Raw genomic sequence first — 17,441 nt, 5'->3', positions numbered from 1 at the left:
ATTACTTAGAAGCTGTTTCTAGCACCCTTTCAGGCAGTGCATTTCAGCTCGTAACAACTTGCTGCTTAAAAAAAAATCTTCTCATCTCAACCCTGGTTAATCTCCTATTCCTTCATCCACCTATCCAATCTAATCTTGATTGTTGACATAGGCTGAGAATTTCCTGGGGACTGCTCCCACTCTGCTGCTGTAACTTTCCCCAAAGTGCCTATTTCTGATGCATTTCCAACAAAGTTATAGCAATGAAGCAGCAGTTGCTCAGAGGAAATTCCCAGCTATAGTTTCTGCCTCAACCACTAACCCTGGAAGCATAAAGAGGATCTTCACTTTCTTGGAGTTGAGAAAGAGAGTGTGAAACACAGAGCGAGAGGGCGAGAACTAAAGAGAGGGCGAGAACTAAAGAGAGGGCGAGAACTAAAGAGAGGGCGAGAACTAAAGAGAGGGCGAGCGTGAATCAAAGAGAAAAAGAAACAGGGAAAAAAAGAGAAAGAGAAGAAATTGTTGGCAGTGTTGCTTATTACTATTTTCTATGCTGTGAGTATAATGATGCACCATAGTATGCTAATTTGAAGAGATTGTGGTCAGTTAGTAGATCTTCATTTCAACACTTCTTAGACTCACCAATAGCCAGCATTGAAACCTTCTCTTCTCTGTGTGCTATGGTAGAGATTAAAAAGTTAATGCCAAGCATGATTATGTTTTCTTCAAACTTGTCTTGAACATTCTTGTAAACTACTTAAGAAAATATTTTGGCTTATTTCAACATTTCCTGCACAGCTCCAGACTAGATGCCTCACTGGTGAGTCACAACAACAACTTGTATTTATATAGCACCTTTAACATAGTAAAATGCTTCTGTGAAGTGCCTTGGGATGTGATCAGATAAAAATTGATACCGAGCTAAAGGCGGCAATTTTAGGACCTGTGACGAAAAGCTTGGTCAAAGAGGTAGGTATTAAGGAGTGTCTTACAGGAGGACAGAGGTGGATAGATGGAGAGGTTTAGGGCGGAAATGCCACAGCCATTAATGGTGATGTGAAAGAAGTAGGAGGATGCACAAGAGGCCAGAGTTGGAGGTACGCAGAGTTCTCGGAGGGCTGTAGGGCTAGAGGAGGTTACAGAGATAGGGAGTAGCGAGGCTATGGAGGGATTTGAAAACAAGGAAAAGAATTTTAAAATTGAGGCATTACTAGACCGGGAGCCAATGGAGGTCAGTGAGCACAGGGCTGATGGGTAAATGGGATTTGGTGCGAGTCAGGATACGGGCAGCAGAGTTTTGGATGAGCTTAAGTTTATGGAGGGTGGAAGAGGGGAGACTGGCAAGGACAGCATTGGAATAGTCGAGTCTGGAGATAACAATAGCATGGATGAGGATTTCAGCAGCAGATGGGCTGAGGCTGATGTGGAGACAGGAGATATTACAGAGGTGAGAGTAGGCAATCTTGGTGATGGAGAGGATATGGTGTCAGAAACTCAGCAAGAAATAGGTCACAGAGGTTGTGAACAGTCTGGTTCAGCCAGATATGATATATTAGATAGGAGGCATGTGACTTCCAGATCCTGAATGATTTCTGGCATTTCCAGGCCGGAACCGTAAGTGTCTATCCTCTGCTGGTGTCTCCCTCCCCACCCACCATCATCTCTCCTCTCCTGTGAATATTAACTTTTGCTGGGGTACAGTTCAATAGGTGCTGGCAACCTTGCAAACTGGTACTCCTTCATGTGCAAGCCGATACAGTGAGCGTAGGCAAGCTATTCGACCATGGAAGGGATCACTGATAAAGCCAATCTTGCCCTCATTAGGCATCATACATGCACGCTTTCTAGCAGAGGTCACTTAATAGCACATCCGGAGCATCAGCCCTAGCTTATTTTCCCCACGTTTGCCCAAACGGTGGCCAACCACGGAGCCCCCACAATATCAACTAATTTAGAATGTCAAGAATCAAGCTTAAGACTTTTGGCCTTTACGGCTTGGTTTCATACCAGGCAATGTTTTTGCCAGGGTAGTTCAGATCTTGTCGTATGATTAATTCCTCTTTCCGTCCTTCCCACCAAACAGATATTTCTATTGGTGGGGGGGGGTAGGGAGGAAAAACAATGGGCATGATTTTGAACCCGAGCTGGGAAGGGGGCGGGAGGGGAAACCCGGAAGTACAGGTTTCCTGGATGTCCGTACGATTTTGATATAAGGAGGTCTTTTTTTTTTGTCAGTTTGCCGTCCGACTGACCGGCCTGATTGACAGGCTGGCCTCAGTCGGACGGGTGAGCAGCCAGCGAGAGGATGTGTTCAGGCAAGTTTTTGATTGTATAGATAGGAGGGGGCATGGGTGGGGAGTCAGTCAGTCATGGGGAGGGCGGGGGTCAGGGTCGGGCGTCATCATGGGGGTCCGCAATCGTTTTTTTTGGGGGGGGGGATGGGGAGTTTGCTATCGTTTTGGGTGGGGGGGGGGTGGGGGTCAATGCAGGTCGGCTTGTTGGGCCTGGGGGAAGCTCTCTTGCTCCTCTGGGCCCATAAGCTGTGCCAGAAAGGCATTTACCTGCATTTTCGGGCCTTCTGCCCTTCTTTCACGTGGCATGAAGGAGAAGGCCCGGGAATCCTGGCCCCCAGGGGTTGAAATTGCAAATTCTGCAAAAATGGAGGCCCATGGCCTCCTTGAAATGTTTTAGTCACCAACCCACCTCCTGAAAGCAGGTTGGTCGCCCGGCCTGGTGAAAACCGGAAATGGGTTGGAGGCAGTTCTGAAATGGTTGCGATTTTGAATGCCCACCCCCACCCCCAACCCACCCGTTCTTCAATGTTAAAATCACGCCCAATGTCTCTGTGCTGTTATGTACACACTGATGTAGGATCATCCCCACTTCTGCAGATCTTCAAGAAAGATTTCTTGACAAGGCTTCACTGAGGCTCAATTGGTAAAGGCAGCATACAACTGAAGCATGCAGACTAGAGGGTCTTGGGTATAATTTCCTGTGTGTACTAAGTTAGCAGATTTCAACAATTGAATCATACAGCACAGCTGGAGACCATTCGACCCATCATGCCTGTGCCGGCTCTTTGAAAGAGCTATTCAATTAGTCATACTCCCCTGCTCTTTCCCCAGAGCCATGCATTTTTTTTCCTTTTCAGGTATTTATCTAATTCCCTTTTGAAAGTTACTCTTGAATCTGCTTCCACCATCCTTTCAGGCAGTGTATTCCAGATCATAACTCCCTGCATTAAAAAAAGTCTCCTCATCTCCCTTCTACTTGTTTTGCCAATTATCTTAAATCTGTGTCCTCTGGTTACGACCATCTGGCCAGAGGGAATGAAGCAAAACTAAAGCCCCAGCCCCCGAGAAACCAGGCATCTGAGGGAAAATTTTATTGGACTAACTTCCAACAGCAATGGATAATTTCAGTGGTAAGTTTAATGATTTGTAGGTGAATTACTTAACTTTTTACATGCTTGTGTTGACATTCTTTGTAAAATTCGAAGTTAAAAAAAAGTTGCTGACAAAAGGGAAACTCAGGTCATAACTGCTGCTGCATACTGCTGAACCAGTAATGTTTCAAGCTCGTGAAGCTGCCTGTCTAATATTGCTTTCATGATTAAGATTGCTTTTGTTGGCTACTCTGCAGTTTCCCAATAGCTGGCTTGATTCCGATAATTAGCACCCTATTCTTGCATCGAGTACATGTGTAATGTCAGGAATATTGCAACCAAAAGGTATCACACAGCTCTCACTTCTTTCTTTCTGCTGTCACTTTGTACAATTGTACATAGCTCTCTTACCTACTACTTCAGAGTAGTTCTGAGCTGTTTGATGATCAAATTTAGTAGCTAGTGGCAGAGGTTTCTATTTCCATACCTTCCTACAATTGAAGGTTCTCATATTGGAACATGAGCATCAGACAGATTATGGGCATTCACATCTATTTATGTTGATGTCCAGATACAAGTCAGACCAGACTGGTCCCTGCCTGCACACCAATCCATGTGATTGATGAGAATCCTTGGTAGAGTGCTGGTTCTTTTGTTATTGTTTCCCCCCTCACATCTGGGAAATGCAAATGCATCCTAATGTAGATGTGAACCTTGCATTAGAGCCTCTGACAGACATAAATCCCTATCATCTCTTTCCTGACTCCCCAAAGCCTTTCCACCATCTACAAGGCACAAGTCAGGAGTGTTATGGAATACTCTCCACTTGCCTGGATGAGTGCAGCTCGAACAACACTCAAGAAGCTCGACACCATCCAGGTCAAAGCAGCCCGCTTTATTGGTACCCCATCCACTACCCTAAACATTCACTCCCTTCACCACCGGCACACCGTGGCTGCAGTGTGTACCATCCACAGGATGCATTGCAGCAACTCACCAAGGCTTCTTCGACAGCACCTCCCAAACCCGCGACCTCTGCCACCTAGAAGGACAAGGGCAGCAGGCACATGGGAACAACACCACCTGCACGTTCCCCTCCAAGCCACACGCCATCCCGACTTGGAAATATATCGCCGTTCCTTCATCGTCGCTGGGTCAAAATCCTGGAACTCCCTACCTAACAGCACTGTGGGAGAACCTTCACCACACGGACTGCAGCGGTGCAAGAAGGCGGATCACCACCACCTTCTCAAGGGCAATTAGGGATGGGCAATAAATGCTGGCCTCGCCGGCGACGTCCACATCCCATGAACGAATTTTTTTTAAAAGTCTTTTCATTTTAAGAATGGTTATGAGAGACCTGAGGATCAATTTTGTTCTTGACCTCAAATGGAAGTCATAACTTTAGATATTGTGCATTAGATCAGCTCTAACCTACTGGCACCTCTTTGAAAGTTCGGAAAATATTTACAGGATGCAAAATGACAATACGTTGAAAGGCACCAGTAATGAATACTGGTTACACTGAACATCTTTCTTCAGTTGATTTTGATTTAAGTCAAAAACAAATCTCATTGTACTTAAAATAACTGACGCCTGCAGGCCAAAAACGGACATTGTGTCAATCAATTTTCTCACTTGTAGGTTCATGTCTGATGATAGCCAAAAAAATCCCACATGGGGGTGCTATATTAAAGGACATGAGATAAACACCTCCGGAGCAGGAATAAGCACTCAGTGATACTTCCTCAACTGGAATGCCTGACAGCTATAGTTCATAGATATAAAGAGCAAAGAATTAACTCTATTTGAAAATCAAACACACTGCAGCTAGCTATTAATAGAATCCAACAGTGATCCAATTTGACAACCAATTTCAAATTTACCAATACGATGTCATCACCAATAAAATGCATATTTTGCATATATTAGCTTGCGCATCATCTTGGCTCAGCTGATAAGGCTTTCACCTCAGAATTGTAAAGTCATGGGTTTAAGCAACACTCCAGGAGCATATAGTCTAGGATGACACTGTACTAAGAAAATGCTGTATTGTCAGATGTACAATCTTTCAAATGAGACATTAAACCTGGAAGGTCATTGGTAATCTTGGGGTTCTTTCCACACCACCAAAAAGATAATTTAACTGGTCATTCATTTCACTGCTGTTTGTGGGACCATACTGCATGTAAAATGTTCGTTGTATTCACCTACACAGCAACAATGTCTGTGCTTTAAGCTTATTCATTGTACGAGAAGCATTCTGAGATGTATTAAGGTGCTTTTCCTTTCCCCTTTTCAGAGGCCTATAATTGGGGATCCTCAATTAGATAAAATAAGAGCCACCTATCTTGTACTCACCAATCCACTAATTTGGACTCCATTTAACTCAATTTTAATGGGCAATTTAGGGAAAGCCTGTAGCCATCCCTTAATCTGTAGATCAAAATGTATTATGTACAGGTCACTGTGCATTTACAGATTATAATAGCCTTCTCCTGCAGTCACCTAATCAATACACACAACTAATCAAATAGTCAAAGAGTCTGGTCATTGGGGAGCTTAGAACAAGATCCTGCTGATAGAGATGATAGAATAATCAATTTGCAGCTATACTTTTCAGATCTGATTAGTATGGGGGGAAACTGCAAGGTAAATACAGTTTATATTGGAAAACTGGCAAGGCAACAATTCATCAGTACCACAGATTTTCGAAGCAACACCAAAAGACAAATTGAAAATAAAAATCACAGTAGGATCCCCATTCACTGGGCTACAGCTTAGAAGTTGCAAGTCCTGCAACAAAATCTGACCACAGTCTCATTCTGAAAAGCAGCCTCAAAATCAATTTTTGAATAACTCACTGTCACATTTCAGGATTTCTGACCATTTTGCCATGAAAGGGTCTTGGGATAATTTATATTAAAAAATATAATGTTACTATCAAGTTAAATTTACCTCGCAGAGGGTTAAATTCTCTAAAACAAAATGCTGGGGGATGTGCATTAAAACCTAGATGAACAAGCTTGTAGAATAATATTTCTTGCATATCACTCCAACTGGAGACAATGAAAGTCATTTAGCTCTTCCTGTGGGCCATGCAGACTCATCATCAGGAAAATTCTATTCATTTGAGCAGGAGGTATGTTCTGGGGACCTCCATCTTGCGGGATTGGCGGGGCGGGGGGGGGGTGGGTGGAAAAAGAGAGCTAGTTTTATTGTCAGTCCCACTGACCAATCTCCATACAGAGAACTTGGGAAAGGGTCAGAGATCATGCTGCTGGCTTCTTGTCCGGCTAGGAAACAAAAGACAGAAGCACATGAGCTACAGTTCAGTAAGGCCTGGGAAGGCAGGCGGATCTAGTGAGATAGGTTCTCACCCGACTAGAGAGGGGGCAAAACTTGACCTCCTCTTGGGAAATAAGGAAGGGCAGGTGACAGAAGTGTTAGTGAGGGATCACTTTGGGACCAGTGATCATAATTCCATTAGTTTTAAGAAAGCTATGGAGAATGATAGGTCTGGCTCAAAAGTTAAAATTCTAAATTGGGGAAAGGCCAATTTTGATGGTATTAGACAGGAACTTTCAGAAGTTGATTGGGAGAGTCTGTTGGCAGGCAAAGGGACGTCTGGTAAGTGGGAGGCTTTCAAAAGTGTGTTAACCAGGGTTCAGGGTAAGCACATTCCTTATAAAGTGAAGGGCAAGGCTGGTAGAAGTAGAGAACCTTGGATGACTCAGGGGGATTGAGGCCCTAGTCAAAAAGAAGAAGGAGGCATATGACATGCATAGGCAGTTGGGATCCAGTGGATCCCTTGAAGAGTATAGAGATTGCCGGAGTAGAGTTAAGAGAGAAATCAGGAGGGCAAAAAGGGGACATGAGATTGCTTTGGCAGATAAGGCAAAGGAGAATCCAAAGAACTTCTACAAATACATAAAGGGCAAAAGAGTAACTAGGGAGAGAGTAGGGCCTCTTAAGGATCAACAAGGTCATCTATGTGCGGAACCACAAGAGATGGGTGAGATCCTAAATGAATATTTCACATCGGTATTTACGGTTGAGAAAGGCATGGATGTTAGGGAACTTGGGGAAATAAATAGTGATGTCTTGAGGAGTGTACATATTACAGAGAGGGAGGTGCTGGAAGTCTTAACGCGCATCAAGGTAGATAAATCTCCGGGACCTGATGAAATGTATCCCAGGACGTTATGGGAGGTTAGGGAGGAAATTGCGGGTCCCCTGCAGAGATATTTCAATCATCGACAGCTACAGGTGAGGTGCCTGAAGATTGGAGGGTAGCAAATGTTGTGCCTTTGTTTACGAAGGGCGGCAGGGAAAAGCCTGGGAACTACAGACCGGTGAGCCTGACATCTGTAGTGGGTAAGTTGTTAGAGGGTATTCTGAGAGACAGGATCTACAGGCATTTGGAGAGGCAGGGACTGATTAGGAACAGTCAGCATGGTTTTGTGAGAGGAAAATCATGTCTCACGAACTTGATTGAGTTTTTTGAAGGAGTAACCAAGAAGATAGATGAGGGCTGTGCAGTAGACGTGGTCTACATGGACTTTAGCAAAGCCTTTGACAAGGTACAGCATGGTAGGTTGTTACATAAGGTTAAATCTCACGGGATCCAAGGTGAGGTAGCCAATTGGATACAAAATTGGCTTGACGACAGAAGACAGAGGGTGGTTGTAGAGGGTTGTTTTTCAAACTGGAGGCCTGTGACCAGCGGTGTGCCTCAGGGATCGGTGCTGGGTCCGCTGTTATTTGTTATTTATATTAATGATTTGGATGAGAATTTAGGAGGCATGGTTAGTAAGTTTGCAGATGACACCAAGATTGGTGGCATTGTGGACAGTGAAGAAGGTTATCTCGGATTGCAACGGGATCTTGATAAATTGGGCCAGTGGGCCGATGAATGGCAGATGGAGTTTAATTTAGATAAATGTGAGGTGATGCATTTTGGTCGATCGAATCAGGCCAGGACCTACTCCGCTAATGGTAGGGCGTTGGGGAGAGTTATAGAACAAAGAGATCTAGGAGTACAGGTTCATAGCTCCTTGAAAGTGGAGTCACAGGTGGATAGGATGGTGAAGAAGGCATTCGGCATGCTTGGTTTCATTGGTCAGAACAGTGAATACAGGAGTTGGGATGTCTTGTTGAAGTTGTGCAAGACATTAGTAAGGCCACACTTGGAATACTGTGTACAGTTCTGGTCACCCTATTATAGAAAGGATATTATTAAACTAGAAAGAGTGCAGAAAAGATTTACTAGGATGCTACCGGGACTTGGTGGTTTGACTTATAGGGGGAGGTTGGATAGACTGGGACTTTTTTCCCTGGAGAGTAGGAGGTTAAGGGGTGATCTTATAGAAGTCTATAAAATAATGAGGGGCATAGATAAGGTAGATAGTCAAAATCTTTTCCCAAAGGTAGGGGAGTCTATAACGAGGGGACATAGATTTAAGGTGAGAGGGGAGAGATACAAAAGGATCCAGAGGGGCAATTTTTTCACTCAAAGGGTGGTGAGTGTCTGGAACGAGCTGCCAGAGGCAGTAGTAGAGGCGGGTACAATTTTGTCTTTTAAAAAGCATTTGGACAGTTACATGGGTAAGATGGGTATAGAGGGATATGGGCCAAGTGCAGGCAATTGGGACTAGCTTAGTGGTATAAACTGGGTGACATGGATATGTTGGGCCGAAGGGCCTGTTTCCATGTTGTAAACTTCTATGATTCTATGATCTTAGTTTCAGAGCCAGTCAGGGTCAGAGCAATGTTGAACTAGAAAAGTGATTGTAAACAATTTTACAACACCAAGTTATAGTCCAGCAATTTTATTTTAAATTCACAAGCTTTCGGAGGCTTCCTCCTTCCTCAGGCGAACGAATTTTTTTTCGTTCACCTGAGGAAGGAGGAAGCCTCCGAAAGCTTGTGAATTTAAAATAAAATTGCTGGACTATAACTTGGTGTTGTAAAATTGTTTACAATTGTCAACCCCAGTCCATCACCGGCATCCCCACATCATAGAAAAGTGATGAAAAGCCTGCTGAAAGGGACAGCGCGTGTGTGTTTTGTTATTTTTCTGTGTTACAAAAAGCACTGAATTAAGTTGAAGTATTAGATAATATACAAAATAGGTTAGCTGCCATTGGTGAGCAAACCCAGGTATGGAATATGTCCAAATACGGAGAATTTGACTTCACTCTGTTTTTGATTATAATGTACTACAGATGTAGTGCTTGTCCAGACATATATCCCAGATCTGATCCTGAAAAGAATTGGAGCACTAGCCACAGTTCTAAGTTCAAATCATTTATCATACTAGTGACTATATCCAAGTTCTTCTGATTTAAACACCTCACACTATGATGGAAGCATCCAGCAGCATCATGAGAAATAAACATTGATAGAACCTCTAACACAAACCTGCCTAATACATGTCTCTAGAGACCACCAGGTCAAGGCAACCACCTTGAGCAACAGAGTTCATATATTGAAGGCTCATGAAAAATATGGATCACAAAGTGATCACAGGTCACAAAAGTGAATATTATTTCAGTCCTAGACATCGAAATCCTGGATCCCAACATTAAGGTAGATGATTTTTGCTGAATGATATAGAAATTATGCATTAGAAGGCTAGGTCATTTTAGCTGGAATTTATTTCTCTTAACTGATTAGAAACCCTAGCCTCCCTGAACTCTTGACCTGCTGACAGCATCATGTTATGTGGTATTAAGTTATACAGACCAGGAAGGGCCCAGCTGATCTTTGGGCAGGGATGGGGCACTACAATTGACCTCAAAGTCCTTTGACTGGGGGAGGGTAAATCCAACCAGGATTCCATTCCTGATTTATAAATCCTTGTCAGTAGGCTTCAAATGAAGTCAGGATTGGGCTCAGCTGTGATATACCCCTCTTGGAATATTACGTTTTACATATGGAAACTTAGGTAAGGCCTTATCTTGGAATTTTCCTTTCATTAGAAACTTTTCCTGGCTCATGTGTACACTGAATCTCACCTTTAAAAAAAAAATTTAATATATAAAAATAAACAAGGCTATAAAGTGGACCACATAGGAGATTAGTAAATAATTTTTTTAAGTCAAATGAATACACTCTGGATAGTAGTGACTAATATATACAGTCTTAATATGAAAATACTTCAACACACTCCATTTAAAATGACCTCCTACATTAACCACAGTACATGGGCACTCATAAAATTAAAGCTTTGCCTCAACTGAACCACCAGAACCTAATGTGAAATGAATGCATCTTGAAATGCATGTTTCATCTCAGTGAATTCATTTTATAACATCCTGGAAGCAAAAATCTTGTGAATTCTGCAGCAGAAAACAGTTCATTACTCACAACAATATTTACAGAATTAAATCACTTCACTGCATGTTGCCTCTAATCAATAGAGAGGGAGGTTCAAAGCCATTCTAGTTTAATTTTGTACCTTACTTAAGCCGTAGGAGAGACATGGTCCAATTGAACTGCTCCATCAGCACCATCGAAGCGTCAACATTTTAATCAGTTTCCTTCCTTAGCTTTCACTAGCACAGTTCAAGCTGTCAAATGTGTTTGACATTCCCAATCACAAAGCAAGCAGACTCATTGCTGTTGCATATAAAAACCACAATTATTTTCTGTGGAGAATAATTCCCTAAAATAGTAATCATTTAAATGTAATTTTATGATACTACCAACATATCCAAAACAGATGTTTAGCTTTTTAAAAACTTCATTCTGCAAACAGATCATAGTCAAATTAAAATATCCAGTTATGCATATGGTTAAAATGGATACTTAAGTCACTTTTAGTTGAAGATACTATACAATTGACTGGAAACTCTTAATAATGACTACTAACACCTAAATAAAACCCAGATTATCTGGTCAGTTTCATTGCAGTTTGTGGGAGCTTGCTGTGCACAAATTGCCTGCCACGTTTCCTACTTTACAACAGTGACTAGATTTTTTTTAAAACGTACTTCGTTGGCTGTAAAGCGTTTTGGGACATCCTGAGGTCATGAAAGGTGCTACATAAATGCACGTCCATTTATCTGTCTACAGAATCTATTATTTTGAAAGCAAGATCTTTGCAAATCAGAAGATATGTATTTGTTTACACTGATTACTTACAAGTAATCAGTGTGAACAAACCATTACAATGAATCTCAGAGATGATGCGTAATTTCACTGCAATACTTTTTGTTTTAAAAAGAGCCTACCTTCTCCTAAAAAATGTTATTTTGAAGTATGAAATTTAAAAAAAGCTAGATGATGCAGGACATAAAGTGTACTTACTGGTGTACATTGGCACATCGAATTAATCAATTAACACGATCTAGAAGCCAGTTCAGAAAATAATTGGCACAGGCCTAGGAAAAGATTGTCCATCTCTCTCTTGGTACTGGTGTCAACATCGAATATTCCCCAAGTTAGGTATGACGCAAGCTAGAACGCTCTCTCTACTCAGCCCCAACAATGTGCCTCAGCTCCCAATCACAGAACTGCACCTCTTAACGTGCCACTGTGAATTTTTCCAAACCAATCGTTCCACGTTTAATTGTAGGTCAATCTATGGGCAGTTCTGTGCTGCTTTGCCCTCTAGAAATTGGGTCAAATCTACCTAACTATATTTTATGTACAAACCTTTCAGACAGCAAAGAAAGGAGATTATATTCAACTCCAGTTCCCAAAAGTAAAACACTGTGCGCTATCGCTATGTCATCCAATCAACAAGGTTTATTCAACAGGCTAGCATGCACTGCTTCTCCAGCCTCATTTATGATATAAACCCGTACAATACTTTAATACCCTTTTTATACTTACTTATCAGCACAAGTTTAGTTTTCTTTTGCATAATGTTAGATGAGACTTCAATGCCATCAGTCCAGTTGTATGAGCTACACAAGCTTTCCCTGAATTTGGGAAGGCCACCAATAACACTGTGCCTAGATCATGGAGACTTCTCTGAAGAACTTAATCCCTAAACTAGTACATCTCTATCAGTTGGGACTTTATTTGTGGGAGGAGACTTTAGGATAATGTCCAACTTCTTAGTATCATACATGGTGTGAATTTACTCCAAGCATTGTACTTTCACACTATGCGGAGAAGATTCTCGTTAGGTTGAGTTGTCTTTTCTGAGTGATGTTAGACATCATGGGATCGGAGAACATATCTATCCCATATATTTTCACACTCTCACCCCTTGGTCCTTATCAATGGCCGTTGCTCCACTGTTTGAAATGTTCAAAAGGCAGATAGCAGGATCACATGTACATACCCATTTCATGGTCTGCACATGGCAGTATAGCCTCATATCAGGATACAATATCAATGATACCAAATCAGATGGCATAATTAATATGGGTTTTTGAACATGGGGCAGAGGTCAAAGTCATTCCTGATCTAATCGGTCTCTTCTGAGTCAATTTTCTATTCATCCTACAGGAGATCTGAGAAAACGTGGACTGTTGGGCTCATCATGCTCTTAGGAAGGTCAGTCTCTTGTTCCCAATGCTTTTTTTTAAACCTTGGATCCTCGGTTGTCACAGTTTATAGAGAGCCGAATATTCATGCATTAGATTTTAGCTTTCACAATCCTCAATAAAGCAGGGTGAGGCTCTCCACTTAGTTGTTCTATTGTTGGACAGCTAAACTTCATTTGTTTCTATTGGCCTAGCTAGTTTATGTCAATTTCACAACTGTGGAAGAGACCAACCTTCATACTGAAACTTCAGATGAAGAGCAAGAAGCTACTTATTTAGTGGCACCCAAAATTTCAAACTGTAATTGCCTGGGGCACACATCCATGGCTAACATCCTGAGATTGCTGATGAGTGCTGGAAGTGCTGTTGAGACAAGCACACACTCATGCATTCTATCGACTTATTCCCTAATCACAATAGAAGCCAAACCTTTCCATTGTGTTCTTAAGCTCCTGATAGAACTCCCCTGAGACTTAAATATAAGCCATCCAATTGATCTGCTTCTGACTGCATCATAATCGCTGTATCACAATCCTTTGGCATCAGGTGAGGTTGCCTGAGCCAAGGAGCTTTGGAAGAGATGGACCAAAGGGAAAACAGATTATATTCTCTCCGGCTATCTCAAGTCAAATTTTCAAATATGACCCCCCTTTCCTGTAATGTGAGCTGAAATCACGCAGAGGTCCTTCAATGCAGTGCTCTCGAGACACCTGAACTTTCTAGGGTGGGACTGGTCAGATTTCAGGATCTGGTGGGTTCAATATTTTGCCCCTTGAGATGGCCTTCTGCCCTTGCCCAGGACATTGATACCCCTAATTTTAGTTTCTGTTTTAACTGCCTTTCTCCTCTCTTGCCCGGTCCCTTTCTCTTTTCTTCCCTATCCTCTTGTAGACTTTTGAGAATTTTAGCCATTGGACTAGTGTTGATTTGGTCCTGCTCTGTTTGTTCATGATTTGGTAGCAGATGTGCATCTCAAGCCCCTGCATCTTGGGTCAGCTTTTTGGCTTGTCTCAACTTTCTCTCTTTCCTGTCCTCATACTGCCATATAATGAGGGCCTCATGCACATGGGATCTCCTTAGTGCCTGACTGCATCTTTCCCCAGAATTCAACTTATATAACTTACTGTTTATTCTTGATCGTGCATTCTAATAGCTGCAGCATTTTTTCCACTTACATATTACAGTGTTCTTACAGTTTTTAAAAAGATATTTGTAATTAATTACTGAACATAGGAACAGAAGTAGGCCATTCAGCCCCTCGAGCCCACTCCGCCATTTGATAAGAACATGGCTGATCTGTGATCTAACTCCATATACCTGCCTTTGGCCCATATCCCTTAATACCTTTGGTTGCCAAAAAGCTATCTATCTCAGATTTAAATTTAGCAATTGAGCTAGTATCAATTGCCGTTTGCAGAAGAGAGTTCCAAACTTCTACCACCCTTTGTGTGTAGAAATTTGTTCTAATCTCACTCCTGAAAGGTCTGGCTCTAATTTTTAGACTGTGCCCCCTACTCCTAGAATCCCCAACCAGCAGAAATAGTTTCTCTCTATCCACCCTATCCGTTCCCCTTAATATCTTATAAACTTCGATCGGATCACCCCTTAACCTTCGAAACTCTAGAGAATACAACCCCAATTTGTGTAATCTCTCCTCATAACTTAACCCTTGAAGTCCGGGTATCATTCTAGTAAACCTACGCTGCACTCCCTCCAAGGCCAATATGTCCCTCCGAAGGTGCGCCGCCCAGAACTGCTCACAGTACCCCAGGTGTGGTCTAACCAGGGTTTTGTATAGCTGCAGCATAACTTCTGCCCCCTTGTACTCTAGTCCTCTAGATAAAAAGGCCAGCATTCCATTAGCCTTCTTGATTATTTTCTGCACCTGTTCATGACATTTCAATGATCTATGTACCTGAACCCCTAAGTCCCATTGGACATCCACTGTTTTTAACTTTTTACCATTTAGAAAGTACCCTGTTCTATCCTTTTTTGATCCAAAGTGGACCTCACATTTGTCTACATTGAATTCCATTTGCCACAGTTTTGCCCATTCACCTAATCTATCAATATCGCTTTGTAATTTTATGTTTTCATCTTCACTGCTTACAATGCCACCAATCTTTGTGTCATCAGCAAACTTAGATATGAGACTTTCTATGCCTTCATCGAAGTCGTTAATAAATATTGTGAATAATTGAGGCCCCAAGACAGATCCCTGCGGGACTCCACTAGTCACATCCTGCCAATTTGAGAACCTACCCGTTATCCCTACATATATGATAGCTTGTGGAGCCAGGAGAGAGACAGCCATAGCCTGTGGAAAGGATCGAATATCACACTATGTAGATGCAATGGCTACTCACAGACTGTATTTCCTATAGCTCGTTGCAAAATTCATACTCCTCCAACTAGGAAAACAACAATCAGGACCACGGGTTCCTCTAAGGGGTCGATTTTGCAATGGTGGGGGGGGTGTTGCTCTGATTTCGTTAGATGTTCGAAAGATCGAACAAATAGGTTAGCAACCTTTCCTTTTAGGGTTCAAATGTAAGTTTGGGCTGAACAAACACACAGACAACAAATTTCGCATACAAAGATTTATCTTTAATAAATGCTTAACAAACACTGTTCGTAGTTTAAAGTACAATTCCAAAATATAAGACTCACAACTTATATTGATATTACCCGATTTGGTCCAAGGTGATCAATCTCTGTCCAAACCTCCACGTAGGGTATCTGTCCCCAGGTCCCTGCTGTCGAGTGTTGCTCCTAGGTTCTCGCTGCTATCTGAGGTTTTTCCTCCTGGTTTATACTATCCTATAATCTGTCCCATCTCCTTGATTACATATTTGTTCCCTTTTCCTGCACCCTGATGATTAGTTCATCCTATTCTACAACCTGTCCCATCTCCTTGATTAGTTTACATCTTACTTCATTCATTGACCCATTATTTGTTAATTGGAAATACAGTCTGTGAGTAGCCATTGCATCTACATAGTGTGATATTCGATCCTTTCCACAGGCTATGGCTGTCTCTCTCCTGGCTACACAAGCTATCCTATATGTAGGGATAATGGGTAGGTACTCAAATTGGCAGGATGTGACTAGTGGAGTCCTGCAGGGATCTGACAAGGTTACCTATGAGCCCTCTGTTTCAGAACATTACTGAAAATCTGCATTATTTATCCACTATCCCTTACACATGGTGACTCCTTCATTTTATTTCAGTTTCACACTACTTCTTCCATTTCCACGGGGGCGGGAGGGGGGCGGGTGGTGAAGATGCGCGTGGCAAACCAGCATGAACAAAACTTAGTTTCCGATGCAATTGCATGGTGATTGCTGATGATTAACGCTCCTCTCTGGGCTGGCTGCCATCAGGAGTTGCAACACGGGGGGGGGGGGGGGGGGGGGGGGGGGCGCTGGAATGGAAGATCGGGGGTGGGGGAGGGGGAACGACATCGGGGGACAATTGGGAAGGCAAAGGGGGGAAAATCAGACATCGGAGCAGGGTACAAAGATAGGTTCATTTTGTGTTTCAACTTCCTTCAATGGTTTTTTATTTAATTTATTTTGTTTCTTTTTCCCTGATCCTGATCCACCAGGCATGAATCAGAAGCGGTGGGCCGAAGGGCAAGCCGCCCAGGTAAGTTAAAAATCATTACAATCACTTAATCGGTCACAGGTAAAGTGCCTTAAGTACCTCAATGAGGTACATTTGGCTCTTTAACTGTCATCCCGCCGGCTTTAACTGCTGGCGGGACTTCTGTTTTGTGGGTTGCCCGCACGCACACAGGTGGGTCCCTGGGAAGCTCGGAAGTCGGTGGTTGGAGCCGGCTTCTGAACTCAAACAGGATTTCCGCAATTTTCGGAGCCCTCCCCCCCCGCCCCCGCAATTTCCCCCTAAATATCTGTGTTGCTCCCATGACTGACAAACAAAAATCACAATGCAAGTGATAAATAGGACAAAGCCAGTGATCCCCTCCCAGAAGCAGTGCAACCCACTTACTGTTCAGCAGTCTATCTAGCCTAGCCAAGAATCAACTAAAAAGATGTGGCGATGCCGGTGATGGACTGGGGTTGACAATTGTAAACAATTTTACAACACCAAGTTATAGTCCAGCAATTTTATTTTAAATTCACAAGCTTTCGGAGACTTCCTCCTTCCTCAGGTAAATGTTTACCTGAGGAAGGAGGAAGTCTCCGAAAGCTTGTGAATTTAAAATAAAATTGCTGGACTATAACTTGGTGTTGTAAAATTGTTTACAACTAAAAAGAAACTTACCTGACTGAGGCAGCAGGTATAAGTAACAGGCAGCACCAAGATTCTATAATCATGACCTTCTGGCTAGGAACAAGTACTCTACTTCTAAGATTACCAGCAGGTAGACTTTTGCTTTGGTTATAGTTTTCTCTATTTAAAATAAAGGTTTCTATAATATTACAAACTGCTGAATTATAAAGCCTTATAATTTGCCTGAAACCATTAGAGATTGAATTTGCCTACACAAGTCAGCAATGTTGACATATAAAGTAGTGTTTAACACGTGAATTGCCCAATTTCTGAGGGA

The 17,441-nt window shown here is 42.4% G+C and overlaps 1 protein-coding gene across 8 annotated transcripts in view; it reads right to left on the bottom strand.

The window, feature by feature from the left end:
- LOC137321019 (transducin-like enhancer protein 4) overlaps positions 1-17,441 on the bottom strand; it is a 130,322-nt gene that overhangs the window by 61,789 nt on the left and 51,092 nt on the right. For 4 of the 8 annotated variants that reach the window (XM_067983128.1, XM_067983129.1, XM_067983125.1 and 1 more), the window contains one exon: positions 622-657. The exons of the other annotated variants lie outside the window; for them this stretch is intronic. In XM_067983128.1, the coding sequence (XP_067839229.1) occupies positions 622-657 (36 nt within the window). The remainder of the gene's footprint in view (positions 1-621; positions 658-17,441) is intronic. 8 annotated transcript variants of the gene reach the window in all.

Source organism: Heptranchias perlo, chromosome 4, assembly GCF_035084215.1.
Source record: "Heptranchias perlo isolate sHepPer1 chromosome 4, sHepPer1.hap1, whole genome shotgun sequence".
In the NCBI taxonomy this organism is placed as follows: domain Eukaryota; kingdom Metazoa; phylum Chordata; class Chondrichthyes; order Hexanchiformes; family Hexanchidae; genus Heptranchias; species Heptranchias perlo.
Note: the sequence above shows the minus strand (reverse complement) of the source record. Positions and strands in the feature narration are given on the sequence as shown.